At 45.3% G+C, this 18,645-nt stretch overlaps 4 protein-coding genes across 4 annotated transcripts; all 4 read left to right on the forward strand.

Moving 5' to 3' along the window:
* Positions 1-3,201: 3,201 nt before the first annotated feature.
* On the forward strand, positions 3,202-4,114 carry N7537_010026 (cellobiose dehydrogenase; the record flags this gene model as incomplete). Its single annotated transcript, XM_056901080.1, has 3 exons — positions 3,202-3,250; positions 3,314-3,492; positions 3,560-4,114. The coding sequence occupies 3 exons, from the start codon at positions 3,202-3,204 to the stop codon at positions 4,112-4,114; spliced, it is 783 nt and encodes a 260-aa protein (XP_056749748.1).
* A 1,795-nt stretch (positions 4,115-5,909) lies between these two features.
* N7537_010027 (ABC transporter ATP-binding protein) lies at positions 5,910-10,294 on the forward strand (the record flags this gene model as incomplete). The annotated part of the gene is made up of 10 exons (XM_056901081.1): positions 5,910-6,059; positions 6,118-6,198; positions 6,253-6,368; positions 6,423-6,477; positions 6,528-7,129; positions 7,186-7,792; positions 7,858-8,431; positions 8,491-8,663; positions 8,710-10,215; positions 10,268-10,294. 10 exons carry the CDS (start codon positions 5,910-5,912, stop codon positions 10,292-10,294), a joined length of 3,891 nt encoding a protein of 1,296 aa, XP_056749749.1.
* A 2,542-nt stretch (positions 10,295-12,836) lies between these two features.
* On the forward strand, positions 12,837-14,122 carry N7537_010028 (uncharacterized protein; the record flags this gene model as incomplete). The annotated part of the gene is made up of 5 exons (XM_056901082.1): positions 12,837-13,026; positions 13,084-13,140; positions 13,188-13,240; positions 13,289-13,641; positions 13,708-14,122. The coding sequence occupies 5 exons, from the start codon at positions 12,837-12,839 to the stop codon at positions 14,120-14,122; spliced, it is 1,068 nt and encodes a 355-aa protein (XP_056749750.1).
* A 2,539-nt stretch (positions 14,123-16,661) lies between these two features.
* Positions 16,662-17,984, forward strand: N7537_010029 (uncharacterized protein; the record flags this gene model as incomplete). The annotated part of the gene is made up of 5 exons (XM_056901083.1): positions 16,662-16,811; positions 16,868-16,975; positions 17,024-17,415; positions 17,477-17,541; positions 17,590-17,984. The coding sequence occupies 5 exons, from the start codon at positions 16,662-16,664 to the stop codon at positions 17,982-17,984; spliced, it is 1,110 nt and encodes a 369-aa protein (XP_056749751.1).
* Between the last annotated feature and the right edge of the window lie 661 nt (positions 17,985-18,645).

Here is an 18,645-nt window from a genome sequence, read left to right on the forward strand (position 1 = left end):
TGTATCATCTTAGGTATTGGAGGAGTTTATATATTACAAATCACTGGAATCGCCCTAGTTTAGTGCCGCGTGAAAGTGAGAAGGGTTAGTGTGCTATAGACATGGCGATGATCACCTAAAGTTGCGGAATGACGCGCGGTCTCAATGTCATCCAGCCATCAGAAAGGTGGGAAGAAACATTACCAAGCGGCGTCGGAGGGCAAATAGACTAACGTAAAGCTAGCATATATCTGCCGCCACGGTGGATGACGGGTCTATAGTGACGATGGAGACAACATCTACATGGACCTGTGGCACTAGACTTTAAATGGCGCGCGAAGATAGTAGCCCAATTACATACCTCCGACAGCCATCGCGACCGTAGTGGGGATTACCTAGGAAATTATATGGAAATATCGATCCCATTCGTGAACACACTACCTATCTGAATGGACCATCGGGTGTTACGAGCTGAACCATGAACCAAGGAATTTGCCGGCTCAAAGTACTAAAAACGATGCACCTGGGTCCACTGTATTCCCTCCACTTAGCGGGAATATCCAACCCGTTAGTAAGGACCTTTTCACCTCGCACTCTGCCGAATCTCCTCTAGCATTGAGCCAAGGGGATGCGACTGGAGAATCCGTCGCAGAGGCAATATCCCGCGGTTGCAGATTTCGACGGGCTCGAAATGGCGTGCCTTCCGGAGCATTGTCGCGACGATGAATTAGAGGAAGAATTCAACACAATGGGAGACGGCTCTAATGGAACTTGGATATACTACGCCAATCGGGAATGTAATATCCAGATTGACCCCAACGAGGTGGCGGCCTTGGGAGATCGCCCTGAGGCTTTGGTCCATATAAGCGTCCAGTGGCACACCATCCATTGCATCTCTTATTGGCGAAAGCAGTTCCGGACAGGATCCAATGGCAAGATCGTGGAGCCCAGGTCTGATTCTGAGCATCACATCAAGCACTGTGGAGAAATTTTCTTGTCACCAGGGTCGGGGACGAAATCGGGGGTGGCCCTGAATATGAGCATAGAATTGTTGCAGTATAGGCCTTACATGTTGCATAATACAGCTATACAAAGAGAGGTGTATTGAGAAGGCTGATGCAGGGATGTGAAGCCTTGACCGGAGTCCCGATTGTGGAAGATATTGTAATATAAGCACTAGGTCTGAGCGCTAGTGCAGAGCAAGCTAAAACGGGGAATATCTCCCGTGGCTCGGATCTCCTTGTTTTGTATTCTTCGTGAGCGTCACATCAAGTTATGAAGATTTCACATTTCCACAACTGCTAGCTTTCCAAGTGGATAAGGCAAACTTCCCGATGTTGCATTGCGTTAGAGACATGCAGATTAGTTGTACCCGCCTTAAATTTCATTTATAAACTATTCTCATCGTTTATGCTTGGTAGTCGTTTTCGGAATTCAACCGCAGACCCTACATGTACAATTTCAGTCGAGAGCAATGTGGCCGTAGCACCGGCCAAAAGGCAATGATGAAGAGGGCGACCTTGGATTGCATCTTATATCCGGCCCCTGCGAAACGATGAAGGGGGCGAATGCATTTTCTTCGGGCACAATCGAAAGTCTTCTGAGCTAGTGGGCGACAGGCATGGTCGACGGGAGTTCTCTCCATAACTCCTGTCTCTTACTATCTACCCATCTGCCGACCTACTCTTCGGCCTATTCACCTCAATACGCTAAGCACTACTATCTGATACCTGAATATCCTGTACGCCCATAAACTGCTGAAGTGTCCTTTCATACTGATTCTTTTCTTACAGCTCATAAAAGAAGAGAGAACCCTTAGATACCAATTAAGGAGAATAATTTAGTGTAACGTTTGTACTTCAGCTGAACCTTATTACAATATATCGACCTGGTTTCATTCCCTTCCTTCACAGCCTACTGGGAAGTAGAGTGGCAAGTGAATCAAGATTGGTTAAAAAACAATCTGAGAAGAAGCCAGGAGAAGAGAGAAAGTAATGCAACTGTATTGGAAGTGCTAACTGCTGAACAAGAATGGGAAAAGAAGAAGAGGGAGAGACTATCTGGCTGGCAGTCCTGTCAAACTGGGTTAGGGGAAACCGATCCTAAAACAATCTAAACCCGAATTGTGAAGTATAAGGACAAGCCTCAGTCAAGGGGGGCTTAGACCAACTTTCACGCCTAGGTTACTTCTCTTGGCTTCGGAATCGGGATTAGGAATATTATAGAGTCGTAGTTCGCAGCTGGTCTTTTAGCTCTTGCCCTTGACCACGGTGCAGTTTTCTGGTATTAATTCGGTGAAGGACCTAGCCCAGCTTGACCTTTCAAGTTGCCCAGTTACAAGCTGTGGGTCCGTAATAACCCTACGGCGACTCACTGTATAGATAGTTTTGACTAACCCTTCAACTTTCTCTATCAGCACTTTCTCGTCCTACAGCTCCATTGGCTCCAAGAAGATACAAGCCACTCACTCCTATGTACCACATGGTCTGGGGTCCAACTTAGTGATAATTTAGGGCAAAAAATACCATCCATTGATTACGGTAAAGTAGCGGAAGAAAAATGGAAATGAAATTGGTGTTAGTAATTGGTAATTGATAAACTGGTAGTTAGTTAGTTAGTTAGCTAACTGATTGGCGATTGATAATCGCATTTGCTTGGAGTTGCTAGTGCTGCATTTTATCGGGCCTTTACCGGGGGAACTAGACAAGGGAGGGAGGATGGGTACATAATGATCGCCGCCTTGTTTTATCCATTGATCGTTAGTCGCAACTTCGGAGGTTGACAAGGAGGATAGCTAGCGTCTCATAACCCCCGTTGATGTTTCACCAGTCGGCCGTTCATCGGGGAGCTATCAAATCATTATGCCCTCCCCACCTCCCCCCGCTACGGCGATTGCGATGGCTACAGCCCTATGATTTGGGATCGACCAATAACAGATGGGCTATTGTCATTTTGTAGAATCTTGTGCCCTCTTTTATTATATATTCCAATCAAACGGAAACACACCTCCGATATCGCCCTGCACTCAATGCGTGTCTAATCCCGCATTTCTTTTGCCACCCTTAATCATATTCGGATAACAGTCATTACCGGGGGGGGGGGGAGGGGGAAGTGGTGTTCAATGTTAAAAGATGCCTATTCACCCTGTTTGTGGGCGCATAAAACTTTCTCTAATACTGGCATGCTAGACACTGCGATTGAAATCATAAGACGAATAGCAAGATGAGATTTTTTGCCCATGCTTTTGCCGCCGTTGCGGCCGTCACGCTGTGTAAGCTCTCGCCTCTTCCTGCTGAGAGATGGGTGAATCACTAGCTAATCTAGTTTCATCCAGTCTTAACAACCTCTGTGGCTCAGAGCGGGACTCCAGTGGCATACACAGACCCGGATACAGGCATCACTTTTGATACTTGGACTGTTTCAGAGACCTTATCCAAGGGAGGGTTCACTTTTGGCATCGCTCTGCCATCCGATGCTCTCACCACAGACGCTACCGAATTTATCGGCTATTTGGTGTGTGGTTCTGTCCGCCTTTTGTACTTTCCGCTCTGCCCGTATTTTTTACTAAGCAGTCTCGCAGCTATGTTCCTCGCAGAATACTACCTCCACCGGTTGGTGTGGTGTTTCGCTCGGGGGTACAATGACAAATTCCCTTCTCTTGCTGGCCTACCCCTATAGGGGATCCATTCTCACGTCCTTCCGTTACACCACAGGCTACCACATGCCGGACGTCTACACCGGGAATGCCGAGCTAACCCAAATTTCGTCCACTATAAATGCAACACACTATACCTTGATCTTCAGATGCTTAAACTGTTTGCAATGGACCCAGGGCAGCGCGAGTGGAAATGCCTCCACGAGCACAGGTCTGGTGGACTTAGGATGGGCTCAGGCCTTCCCCGCTCCGGGGAACCCCAGCTGTCCCTCTAATATCACCCTCAATTATCACGATAATGGACACAACATCTGGGCCGCTACCCTGAAAAATGCGCCCAACACGTCATACAAAGATTGGACCGCGATAGCCAGAACGACAGTCAAGGGAAGATGCTCCACAAAAGCCGGACCAACAGCCACATCGACCCCGGCTTCCTCGGGGCCAGTCCCAGCGGGAGCAACGACCACTCCAAAATGAAATCTACACATATTCTTATATACAATTCTGCGCAGTAGAAATGCTCCATGGTATCGATGCATTATTTTGGGTGGATAAAAATTCGCAGTTTATAGGGCATGGGGATGAGTGGAGCGGGATAGAGACTATGAGGAACGAAGGTGTCGGTCAAAGAGGGCATATTTACTAAGGTTATTTGTTCTAGTTAATCTGTTTACTACTCAACACTCCTTCCTAACCTATCCATCAGCTATTAATTCAGCGACTATGGATGAGGTCTTAGTCTGCCATAGGTTCTATACACCTTCCCTTAAACCTCTCTGTAGTGTAAAAAAACTTAGAGCCCCGAGATTTCGAAAGGCAGGATCTAGCTACCTGTCCACACCATGGTAGCGGCTATTGCTTCGATAGACTCCTCACATATTCTACACCACTGCAAGTATGAAACATCGACATTTTTGATTTGCTGGTGAGTGAGTCAGCCGCCTGGTCTCCCGAGGTCGTCCCCGGGGCGATTGTTAGAGGCCTAGGCGGGGCCGACCGATTAGAGCCGGCAACAGTGGCCCCCCGGGGCTAAAATATGACCTCGGGATACCTTTCTGCTGTCAAATATGAAGGCGGTAAGTGCAGCGATAAGAAAAACTAGGTGTCAACTTCGGAAGGCGGACATATCCAATTAGGAAGGCGGTACCAAAACAATGGGATCTAGCCACGGGTGGAGAGGTCACCAAAAATAATATCGCCATTACAAGTCGTTCAAATTTTAAATTCACTGCAACAAGATAAACAATTTTGTGCTAAACTGTTAACATATAAAACATATAAAATTATTTTGACTGGTCTTTTCATTGTACAGTCTACCAGTCCATCCTTTGACTCGCTACTATCTCACAAAGGATCATCACCTCTTCCCACCCATCTACAAATTCACGGCACCGCTGTTGAGGCAAGACAAGGTCTTCATGTGTGGATCCTGCTAGTCACTGTTGCCAACCGGTACTGCATAAACTGCGAGAACAACTGAATGGTGGCAACCAACTTCTTCAACAGGAGCTCAAGTTGCTCAACGCTACGTTGATCCATAGTCTCAGTAGCTGAGAGCCTGAGACCATAAGCTCAAGCTGGGTTCCGTGTTCCACGGAAATAATACCCAGCTAACCGTGCGCCCACTTGGAGCTGACCCAATTGCAACCAGAAAACGAGCAAACACCACCCAGTTCGAAGGGCTCCGTGCCTTCTTCGCTCTGTTGAATCAGCGTACTGAGATGTTGGATGCAAGAATCAATTGCCGGGGAGCCAAATTGTAGCACACGCGCCTTCGGTGTGGAGTGGTATGGCTTGCCAAGAGCCACAGAACTTGAAGCAAAGCCTTCGTGGTGAACAATTACGTATGGAGTAAACTCTAACTACATCTAATATTGGCATATTAGCAAAGAGACTTCTTCTTTTCCTGCGATTCCACTTCTTTGTTTGCATTCTACCATGAATCGCCATATGTATATGTATATCTATGTATATATTTATTATCGATTGAGCCCATATCATATGTTTGGACAATACGCTTCCCAAATTAGCAATAGGGGTCGGACTAAAATTAGCGGAGAACCCGAACCCGACCAACACCTATCAGAGGGTCCGTGACAACTTTGAGCGGCTGATGCCTTGCTGGTGCCTATCTCGTATCCGAGGGTCCATAGGGGGTTCTCACACGTATATTCGATTTTTCAGTTACACATGAAACCACTGCTCCGACGATGGTGCAAAAGTCCGACAAAAATTATATTTTCTCTCAAAGCGCTGTGCTGACGTGAAAAAAATGCCTCCGTCAGTTTCCCAGCATCGCGTCGAAACGCAGGACATACCAACATCACCAGAGAATAACCACATCACCAATCCAGACGTGGTTGCTCTTTCGGTGAAATCAAATGATGAGGCAGCCAAACCAGCAAGTCTCGGTAGCTATGCGGTAGGTTTTGATTCATTGATAGACCTGGGTTTGTCTACTATTGCTCACACACCTCCAGAGGATTCTATCGTATGGTGCCTCTCACGGGGGTATTTATGTTATGATTTTGGGGCTAGTTTGTGCTATGGCTTCGGGAGTTGTACGTTGAGAGCGAATCTCGAGATGTACTCAAGATGAACTAATGAAAATTCAGGCTCTTCCGTTGATGAATATTGTCTTTGGCCAGCTGGTCGGCAACTTCAATGAGTACTTTATTCCGGGGTCGGGTATCACAGAGCAATCATTCAAGTCCTCCGTCAATCAAAACAGGTAAATCTTTTGCACTCCATTTCTCATGGCAGCGAGCTTACTGTCTCTTTATAGTTTGTATATTGTGTATTTGTTTGTCGGAAAGTTCTGTTTAACATATATATCCATGGTACTGTGATTTTCTATTCCCAAAGCTCCGTTGTTACTCACACGAGACAGATTTGCTTTCGATTAACCAGCCTCCGCGCCTCGGGGGCCTTGCGCCTAGAGTACACCCAGGCTCTCTTTTCGCTTCCTATGAGCAAGCTGGATGAGATGTCGGTCGGAACTGTCACACATGCGATCACGGCACTGTCAAATACGATCCAGCAAAGTGTTTCCGATCGGCTCGCCATTCTGTTCCAGTCACTTGCCTTGCTCATTGCAGCTTACGCCATCGCATTTCGCTATTCCTGGGCACTGACGCTTGTTGTTAGTTCCGCCATTGTATTCGTGATCGTAGGCTTTAGCCTGACAGTGCCGTTTTTGGTCAAAGCGCAGCAGAATGTCGACAAAGCCGACGAGAAGCATGCAGCCCTCGCCGCAGAAGTATTTGGCTCTATTCGGACGGTGTTCGCTCTCAATGCTGAACAACCACTCTTCAAAAAGTATACCCATTGGGTCGAGGAAGCACGAAAACGTGGCCTGCGTATGTCCCTGGTCAGTGGAATTCACCTTGCAATGCTCTTCTTCGCTATGTATGTCAGCTTCTCCCTGGCCTTCTGGTTTGGGTTGAAGCTGTATCGCGAAGGTCACATTGCGAACATTAATACCGTGATCACGTATGATTATCCTATCTTTTGAATAATTGTGATGCCGTGTTCTGACAATCAGTTAGGGTATTCTTTTCCGTGCTCCTCGTGGTCACTATTTTGGGAGGTATTGCAGGGCCATTGATGGCCATCTCGAAGGCCATTAGTGCATCCGGTGCCTTTTTTGGTGTTATTGACTCCAAGCAAGACGATCCACCAGGAATTCGAGACCCGGAGTTATCCCATGCGGATATTGTGTTCAAGAACGTGAAGTTTGCCTATCCCACTCGACCAGAAATGACCGTACTTAAGGGATTTCATGCGATATTCGAGCGGAATAAAACTACGGCTCTGGTAGGTCCCTCCGGTTCAGGTAAAAGCACTATTGTCGCTATGATTGAGCGATGGTATCAAATTAAGTCCGAAAAAGAAGAAGAAGAAGAAGAGACCACATCGGGTCATATCCATGTGGGAGCTCACAACATCAATGACTTGGATGTTAAGTGGTGGCGATCCCAGATCGGACTTGTTCAGCAAGAGCCGTTTTTGTTCAATGATACAATATACAACAACGTTGCGTTTGGTCTGATCGGATCGCAGTGGGAGAATGATATGGATGCTGTGAAGATGGACCTCATCACCGCAGCCTGCAAACAAGCCTTTGCAGATGAATTTATCGACCGCCTTCCAATGGTATCGTTACACCCTTTTCACTGCACTCCTTGCATTTTCATCTCATCTGATGATTTTATTTTTAGGGTTACTCGACCACCGTTGGGGAAGGTGGAATCACATTGAGTGGCGGACAGCGCCAAAGGATTGCCATTGCGCGAAGCATCGTCAGTCAACCCCAAATTCTCATTCTTGATGAAGCAACCAGCTCGATCGATATCCACGGAGAAAAGATCGTACAAGCAGCGCTCGATCGTGTGTCCAAAGATCGAACTACAATCATGATCGCACATCGCTTGTCCACTGTCCGCCGCGCGGACAAGATCATCGTCATGAAAGACGGCCAAAATTCCGAAGAAGGTTCCCACAATGAGTTATTACTCAGGGAGGGGATATACCATAGCTTGGTTCATGCGCAACAGCTAGCGCCACTTACAGATTTAATGGATGCCGACGTGCCAATTTCGATGGCTTCGCAGAAAGAAGAAGTCAGGGCTCAAGATTACAGCACCAAAGAAGGCAGTGACCAAAATGGCCATGATAGTCCTGATCCTGAAAAAAGCTTTGGCTTTTTCCACAGCTTTGGGGTGCTCATTTATGAAAATCGTAGCCATTGGCTCTTATATGCACTCACACTGATCGGGGCTGTGGGAGCAGGATGTAAGTATTCACCACGCTCTCCCCCACATTCCCAGATATAAGCTTACAGGGTACAATAGCCGGGTTTTCCCTACAAAGTTGGCTGTTTGCCAGACTTGTACAGGTTTTCCAGTTCACTGGCCAGAAGCTCGTGGACGCTGCAAACTTCTGGGCATTGATGTTTTTCATCCTCGCCCTTGCCATGGCGATTTTCTATTTCATGCTAGGGTTTTCATCCAATTCGATCTCGATGGTGGGTCTACATACTTCACTAATTCCAAGCAAGGCTAACTGTTCAGTTTGTCGTGTCCAATGCTCGGATGGATTATTTCTACAACATCTTGTCCAACCCAGTGTGTTACTATGACCGCAAGGAGAATTCCTCGGGTAGTCTGATTTCCAGACTCTCCACTGATTCAAAACAGTTACAGGAGATGTTTGGTCCCACTGGTGTTTTCCCTCTCATCTCGATCTTCAACATCGTTGGATGTGTTTCGATCTCCTTCGCGTTTGGATGGAAGCTAGCGGCTGTCACCTTTTTTGCCGCCATGCCATTCATATTTTTCTCTGCCTTCATGCGCATTCGATATGAGATCAAATTTGAGACCCTAAATGCAGCAGTTTATGCCGATAGTTCCAAGTTCGCAACGGAGGCAGTCCGGGCCTTCAGAACGGTCACTGCTCTGACCATGGAAGATACAATTTTGGAAAGATATTCAAATTTGCTGAAAGATCAACGTCAAAAGGCCACCCGGAAGGCGTGGTACGCAACGTTGATATTTGCGTTTTCCGACAGTGTTGAGCTATGTGCCATGGCGCTCGCCTTCTGGTACGGCGGCCAGCTCCTCGCCTCCCGTGAATATGACCCAGTTGCATTCTTCGTCGTCTATATTGCTATCATCCAAGGTGGCCAATCGGCTGGGCAGTTCTTCAGTTTTGGTCCAAATATTGCCCAGGCTAAGGCTTCTGCCAATCGCATATTGACTGCACGGCAACCTATCGAGGGACAGCTTCAGCATGTTCCAACGGGGCCGCTCTCTTCGTCAGAGCATACCCCCAGCCCCTCTGTTGAAGTACAAAATGTCTCTTTCCAATATTCTACTCGCGAGGTACCGGCATTCGTTAATCTGAATATTTCCATTGAGAGCGGTCAATTCGTGGCATTTGTCGGACCTTCAGGCTGCGGAAAATCCACCCTTGTCTCACTACTCGAGCGCTTCTATGACTGCACTCAGGGAACGATCCTATTTGGTGACCGAGACATCCGTTCCATTGAACTTGCCTCTTACAGAAGTGCTTTGTCACTCGTCGCCCAGGAGCCGAAACTCTTCGAAGGCACCATCCGCGAGAATCTTCTTCTCGGTCTAGAAGCACCCAATAGCCCGACCATGGAAGACCAAATGATTCAAGCATGCAAAGACGCCGAAATTTACGACTTCATAGTATCCCTACCAGATGGCTTCTTGACTGAACTTGGCGTCAACGCTCAGTCCTCTCTGAGTGGTGGGCAAAAGCAACGTATTTGCATTGCGCGAGCCCTGATCCGGAAACCGCTACTTCTTCTGCTTGACGAGGCTACATCCAGTTTGGACTCCCACTCGGAAAGTCTTGTACAAAGTGCTATGGAGAGATTAGCAAGCAAGCGAAACATGACTATTATTGCGGTGGCGCACAGACTAGCAACCATTCAGAAAGCTGATGCGATCTTTGTCTTTGGGGAAGGGGCGTCCGGGCAGGGATCGATGATTCTTGAGTCCGGAACGCATCATGAATTGTTGCGCAGAAAGGGAGCTTATTGGCAGATGGTATGTGTCCCCGTTGGGCTACATCTACTTCTCATAACTAACGTGATTATAGTGTCAAGCGCAAGCTCTAGACCGCTGATACGGTGAGCATCTTAAACAGCACTATTTTATTCATTTCCCCCTCCTGTTTCATACTTCTATGTATCTCTAGTACTAGCGCAAATACATACGGCAATGCTTTACTAAACGCTTTTCCGGCCTCTGGGATCAAGTGCCTAACGTACGAAACCTACCTGCAATGTCATTCCCTCATAAAATATATATTACACGTGAATTGTATCCGTGAATTTTCGGTGGCCAACCCAATTTCCAAAGATAAATCTATCCTAGTGACGAGATGCAAATACTAAGGGCCCAATCTTGCAAGTGTTTCAAGTGGCTGGCGATATAGTATTATAGCCCATGTCAACTGGTAGGACCAACACAGTCGGCCATGACACGACACAGGGCGATATTCAACCCCATTCTCCCCTTATGTGCACACATGTCACACTCGCCCATATTTCCACACTTGATTTTACCTCGTGTTCGTTCTATAATTCCCTTCAACGCTTAACCTGTTACATACGACCATAGGGTGTGGAAAACAGGGCTTCCCGTCCGCTCAGCCGTACTTAAGCCACACGCCGGTGAGTTAGTAGTTGGGTGGGTGACCACCAGCGAATCCTCACTGTTGTATGTTTTTGTTTTTGTATAAAGCTTTACTTTTTTATAAGAGGTACTTATTTTTATTAGAGGTTTATATAGTAAGTAGAGGTACTATAAGTGTTACTATAATTGACTATAGAAAGTGGTATTAATCCTCTATAGATAATATATAACTATCTCTTTATACTAGTTAGTAATTCCTTCTAGGTACGAATTTGTGGTCAAATTAGATCTTTTTAGGTTTATTATATGAAATTTTGTATGAAATCTAGTATTATGATACTAAAATTAGTACAAAATCTACTTAATTCCTACTTCTTACTATAATAATATAATAATATTGAAGATATAGGTTGGTACCTGCTTAAAATATAGTTATTAATCATCTACTTTATGTATACCAAGACTATATTTGTGTTTAGAAATGGGCTTTTGATGGGCTTTGATAGGCCCCTATTAATGGACTTTGGGCCGGGGGTCTGGGCCCATTGATGGGCTATGCAGGGGTCTAGTCGAGTCTACCTATCGGGTTTGCAGGTTCGGGTTACGGGTCGGTTTCTCTTACCTATTTGCGGGGTTTGGCATAACTAGTCTAACTAGGATTAATAAGATAGATTACTATAAGATCGTATCGAACCCGTAGGCTATCCACTACGTCGTCAACTTTATACACCAAATAGGTCTTCTCTAGAAGTTGTAGTACATAACACCCGAGGACAACGACGACGAACCGATAGGACTTGCGGTGATAGATCTGGGTATAGAAGACGATAGGTATTAGCCAATGACGACAAATGATACTGTGAAAACGAGAAACTTAGCCAGAGTCGACGAACATACCAATCAACAACTAGCCAGGGCAACATCACTACCAATTGAAACTGAGGCAGGGGAGGTTACAGACAGACAGACAGACACACACAGAGAGAGGGAGAGAGAGATGGAGATGTGGGGGTTGGAAGGTAAGGGGTACACTCTACAACTATCATTATATATTAATTTCTTATGTATGGGATTGGATGAGTCTAGATTCATGGGGTTACGGGCTACAGGAATGGGCTGGGTCCGCACTCTTTACGATCGGCATCTGTATACTCCATGGGATACACTGTATTACGTGGTCCCTGCTCGGCGTTTGGCTTTGAGTTCTTGCTTCAGTTGAATGAAGCGCCTGCATAGTCATACGCAACTAGTTAGACTGCAACAGGTTAATTGAACTTTGATTGATTGATTGATTGAGGCCATCAGGGATGAATTCAAGTCAACACGAGGCAAGGTAAGCAAGTGACAGGTAGCTTAGTTTCCAGTTGGCATGTTCCCTTGGACAGTATGTATACTGAGTGTTTACGGTCAATATGTTGGGGTTTACAGCATGTCAAATAGATTCCTTTCCTTAGGATAGGGAGCTTTTATACACTTGCTTCTGAGCGTAAACGTAACCCGATCAAACTACTACCTACCCATGTATCCGGATCGACAAAAATTGAGTGTACATCTCTGCCTGACTACCCGATGATAGGCTTTTTGAAAGACATCTAAATTCGGTTTTCGAGCAACCAAGGCCTATCCGCTGTTATTAGTTATGGCACGGGGGCGCCGTTTCATTTTCTCGGAAGCTGAGGTCTGATGCGCACTATACTAGCGTCAAACTTTGGTTGAAGTTTATAACACTTGAAAATTGGCAGCTATTCCCCATAAATATTTTTACTAGGGAGGAATACGTGCTGTGCCGTAGGCCTGTGATAGGCGGGAAAAAGGAACATTTAGCTCTACTAGCAGAATGAGATAAGATAAACGGGCGCCCACTTAGGTTTCATGAGCCTCCGATATTACTGGCTACTATGGTTTCCATTGCTGTTTTGAATCCCGTCTCACAAGGGCCTGGCTCGTTAGCGGGAACTGATCGAGTGTATACATATAGAGCCAGAAGGCCCAGAGTGACATAAATCAAATTTATTCGAAAATCAGATAGAATGGCTTTGGCTCCTATCGTAGGATTGAACCAGCCAGAAGGGCAGAAACTGCAGTTCCTTCAGCCCTCTATGTCGCTCAAAATAGGGACTATCATCGCCTTTTGCATCACCTATTCTATTGCCACAATTTTTATGGCCCTTCGCTACTTTCAGGCTTTCAAGCTCACTAAGAAGATTGAGATAGATTTGGGTATAATACGAATCACATTGAGACTCGCTGAACACTCATACTAACTGCCCTCGATAGTCATTATCACAACGTCCTATGGAGTTGCGCTGATCCATTCTGTGACTATGATAATCTGTACGTCTCTTTTCTCTTGTGCTCAAACTATGATCTGACCCAAATAGTGATGTACCATGGCCAGGATGTTAGCTTGACAGAGCTTGTAGAGTTCAGTAAAGTGAGACTCCTCTACATATTTTGATTCACGCTGGCTGACAAGATGTAGCAACTGCTCATAAGTACCTTGGCTTATCTGATATGTCCATGTATCACTAAGATGGCCATTCTGACTGTCTTATTCCAAATCAATCCTACAAGAGTATACCGCTATATCATCGTGGCTGTTGTAGCAGCGATCCTTACATACACCTTGGCCCTGTGCATCATTACCGGAGGACCGTGTAGTCCTCTTCATCTAGGAACTAAAGTGTGCCTACAGAAAGTCGCATTATCCCATGCAGTTCTGAACATTGTCTCTGATTTCGCTGTGATCACTATCCCGATCCCGACAATCCACGCACTCCATTCTTCAAAGAAACAAAAAATTACAGTCGGCTGCTTGCTGGCTCTGGGATCTAGGTACGTTTTCCCTCGTCTCTGAATCGGTTTCCCAGAAGCAATTTCCGCTAAACCCCCATCCTATAGCGTCGTCATTTGCTCAATAGCACGCGTACCATACATGTTGCACTATGGCAATACCGCAGACTCAACCAATACCGAAGCCGTCATAGGAATTTGGTCTATGTTCGAGATCAACCTTGGAATTATATGTGCTTGTGCAATGCGGTTAAAGGGTCTGATCTCGACATATCTATCGCGATTTTCGCTGTTCTCGCCGCGCGCTATAGCGAAACTCTCCGAGGAAGCGGCCATAGAAAGGTTCCAACCCAAAGGTGAAAGAGCGCGGCATTCATACCAGCTGCACAGCATCCAGGTTGGAAATTATGGTCCGTTTAAGGGCACAAAACACATCTCCGTCCACCAGGCATTCCGGATCGATGAGGAGCGCCCGCACGTGTGTCGTGGGGACAATGATAGCGCAGAGAGGATTCTGCCTTGAGGTATATATATTGGAGACTGATTATGTGGATTTCATTTTTACACCGTCAGCGGTCTTGTCACCTACTGACTGGTCCGTGTAATTTCTTTTTCTCAGGAAATACGGGCCCTCGGAAGACAGGGTCTGTCACCCAAATGAACGCGATCACCCAAACGGGGAATTTTCTATAGTATTAATCCAACCACCATTTACTAGCCTACAATATTATAATTCAATAAAAGTATTAAGAAAATCAAATAGTCAAATCTTTACTAGGACAAAAAGGTTTTCAGCCCTTCTATAATTCCTGATTTTGATTAAACATTCTATAAGTCTTTATATTCCATGTGTAAACGGCTATGGCTTTAGTATCGCTCCTACGGTATTTGGGACTAATCTTATTTAGCCTAATAGGAGGCGTCTAAATAGGGAAAAGTACTTATATAATATATTTAAAAGGATTACTATATATAGGACTACTACTGATTGTATTTATATACCTTTACTCTATATTATAACCCTATTCTCTATCTACTCTATAATTCTATAGCCAGCTATAAGATAAGTAATATAGTAGAGTTTTAAGCTAGTACTAGTAGATAGACTTAGTAGACTACCCTAACTCGTATACTCTACATAGCTATTAAAGTTTAAAAAATCAAATCCTCCTATTGGAGTTGCGGGCGAAACCTAAGGGTCAGATTGGATCTGTTCTAGGATTCATGTTGGTGGGTGACGATCCTAGTGGTAATGTTGTTCTCGCAAGTGGATACAGGTACACTGAATAGAATATCCTTCACATATTCTATTGTTCGATCACCTACTGTTCTGCTATCTGCATTATCACGTGATTTCGACTAGCAGTCTGATGTGTAGTAAAGTTTGGCAATGTCAGCTGGATATGCAGTTTAGTAGAGTTGAAGTGAAAATCGAAGTGAATCTATGTTGTGGGCCACGCAAGCCATTTTAGAATACCCAACGTCGGAGCGAAATAAGGTTTTATATTTCATTTATTCCAGCCAGTTAAATATCAATATTTCCTAGAATGACCCCACTCCGAACAACTACTCTTTTCGGAATTCACTAATTTTCCCTCAAAACGACCTTTCCCACGCAGCACTACGTCCGATGGAGCCCAAATTTCTCGAAAATATACAATACCAATTATTGGCGGTTTATTTATTCTAATAGAGATCGTCGTAATGAATCGGACGACGGCAAAATCTATTATTAGTAACTATTGTGATGCTACGATCAAAAGGTAGCGGGAATTTATGGCTTCGACCATGCTTTAAATGATGTAGAAAGCAATTTTGTAGATATTTTCATAAAGAAACTCCCCTTGTAAACGTAGCGTGTACGACTGACCATACTCGGTACCCCGTTGTTTGAGTCTGTTGAGAAGTTTGTAAGGATTACCATGGACTTCGGCACAACGGTTGGCCGAGCCGAAATGAGAGCAGCTCTGAAAGATGGATGCCATTAGGCTAAAACGTGCTTTTTAACAGGTTAACGTGCCCCTTCGATAGGCCTTTGTGGGCTCGGTAGCTTAAAATGAAAGGAATTCCTTGTCTAAGGCAACCTCTACAGGAAGGTGTAGTACTCTAATAATACCAAAACAAAGGGGCTGATGACTTGATATATATACTCTAGCTATCTAAGAAACAAGGAAATACTCAACAAATGTGTAATGATAATAGGTGATGATGGCGTCTATCTATTATGGCTTCAAGGAGATAAAGAAATAAAAGGCCTGGAAGCCAGGAAGGATCTCAATAGGGCCTTTGAAAGGGAGACCTGACGAACCTACTTGACAGCAACGAACTCTACTATGCGACAACAACAAAAAGTGGAGCGAAGCCTATTTGACGTTCTTCTGAATCACGAACGCCCCCTTTCAAGGCGACCAGGTCTACTTTGTACCACCTAGTACCCGCTTTAATTTGCAATTCCAAATCTCGGCGTGATGTCGGCATGTGTAGCCTAAATAACCGGCTCCTCATTCGCTAGTTGAATAGATCTGGAAAATTTACAGCAATTGTAATTGGCCAACATCAGATCGGTATCTTCCCGCGGCCGGCACATAATCGGGATCTAGAACGCCCACACGGCAATTGTTTTGGACTACTTACATATATAGCGCACGGCTCTCGTTTCAGTCCGGGCTAGGGTGGGGGTCTATATGCCTATATGTGCTATATTCGCCTAATGTTCCTGAACCAATCCAGGCGTGAACAAGTTTCAAAATGCTTTTCACTAACGTTAGCTCAGCTAGCCTCGAGTCAATCCATCCTTCGCAACAGATTATCCTGTGATTCTGGCTAGGATAAAAAGTATAAGAAGCCTTGAACTCCTTCGTAATTGTGGACCAGGCTTCTACTCGGGAAATAAGTATTTTGTCAATCTTTCAATTTCTTATATCTTTTTCTGGCACTTCTTTACCAGCTGATTTCTTCTTTCAAGTTGATGTGCCGCTAAAAAAGGCCAAGCCAGGTCGGTAATGAATGAGGGGAGCTGTCCATTAAAAAAAAACTAGAGCGGCGTCGGTATGGAAACCTCAATGCCCATCGTGGGCCGAAGCCTCGCCATCTTTATGGTGTCAATTGTTATGATGTGTATCTCCACTGTGATGGTTGCATTACGAACTTTTGTGCGACTGTATATCCTCCAGGCCTTTGGCTGGGATGACGCTCTGATGGTTGTTGCATTGGTATAATAGCCTTAATGATTTGACATGGTGTGATAGTTCATCCTAACTTTCTATAGATCCTTTTTATTTGTTTGGATGTATGTTCCATTATCGGAGCAATGAATGGGGTCGGGCACACATATACAGACTTTACAAGTATAGATATCTATAGGAGAGCACTTCTGGTATGTGATATGCGCCATTTCCTACTCATTGCTAACCGTCTTCTATAGTTGTGGTGGCTTGGTCAAATGCTCTACATATGGGCCTCAGCAGTTGCCAAAATATCAATCGCCGTTGCGCTCCTCCGGCTAGCCGTCAGAAGGTCCTACCGGGTGATGATTTGGAGCATTATTGCGGTTATCATTGCCGTTGGACTTATGCTCTGGCTTGTGCTACTCTTCGCCTGCAATCCCATCTCTCACTTCTGGCAACAAGTGAATCCAATGGACAAGGGAACGTGCTTGTCGATGTACACAATCTTAGGCGTCACTTACTTTTACAGCTCCGTGACTATATTGTGTGATGTCTCACTTAGCCTGCTACCAATTTTCCTCGTCTGGAATCTGCAAATGAATAGCCGAACGAAGCTTGCAGTAGGAGGAATCCTCGGGTTAGGGTCAATGTACGTGATAATTTGGCCAACTGGCCACTTTAAAGATGTATACATTGTTAACTATAAATAGTGCAAGCGTGGCAGTAATATGTCGACTTCCAGTTCTACCATTCTATGCGACCGGTGATTTCCTTTGTATGTCGGCCAGCCTCCCGCCCCTTGAAAAAGCCTAACATCATCTAGACTCAACCTACCAGATCGCCATATGGTCTATTGTCGAGACCTGCCTCGGAATTACAGCAGGCAGTCTCATCACTCTTCGACCCTTATTCCGCTGGTTCCTGGATGGGAATTCGGCTCATAATCACACGTCATCCCACCAAGGAACTTATTCATGGCCATACCCACTGTCTGATTTGCAAAATGAGCCCATGAAAACATCGCGAAGTACGAATCATTGGCGCCCTGATCTCGACCCCGATGACGCACGTACCATTGTTACAGTCTCATCGCAGCGGAGGAATAAACTCCACGTTAGCAGCAGCAGTCAAGAAGCCTTGTACCCTGAGCCGAGAACGCCAAATCGAGTCACGGTACAGACGAGCTTTATACAAACAGTGACAGAGGGGAGTAAATAGAGATTTTTCTTACGTATAGCGGTGTTTATTGATCCAAGGCACTTAAAGGCTACATACTAATCAAGGGTGGTGGTCGGCTTTTGCCCCAAATACTATCCATTTTTCTGTGTCTTTGCCCTTGAAAAAGCAATCAGCTGGCTTCCAAACAACCACGCAGTGGCAGTGTATAGGGCAACCCGTACTAAATTGTTCTTGAGAAGATGCTCGATGATTTTAAGATCCAGGTCCACAGCCAACGGATGATTATCGTTAGCAACTATCCCTACCTCAGGATTACGACTGGAAGCTTTATTAAGATTATTTTAACTGCCTGGATTGTATCAATCGTATTAGATCAAATCTGTTACGATCTTCTCGATCACATGCATGATCACATGCATCATGTTTGTTTACTTCTTTGCTTGTTTGTTCTACTTGTTTTGTCTCCTTTGTTTGATTTGGGCAGGGATGGACAGAAAGAGGAAAAGGAGGGGGAGAGAGAGCTGTCTATGTATCTATCAAATCTGTCCTATGAGGTGTCTCGCCCCGCATGGGTACGTTTGATAGGCCCGTTGTTATATTGCCTGTATTAGATCTTCCTAGAAGCTGCTAGATGTTTGCAGACCGAGCACTTTGTCTGTTGCTTGGTTTATCTGTCTGCTGTCTGTTTGATGTCTCCCTT

The sequence above is a fragment of the Penicillium hordei genome, assembly GCF_028827395.1.
Source record: "Penicillium hordei strain IBT 12815 chromosome Unknown utg000005l_segment0_segment0, whole genome shotgun sequence".
Lineage (NCBI taxonomy): Eukaryota > Fungi > Ascomycota > Eurotiomycetes > Eurotiales > Aspergillaceae > Penicillium > Penicillium hordei.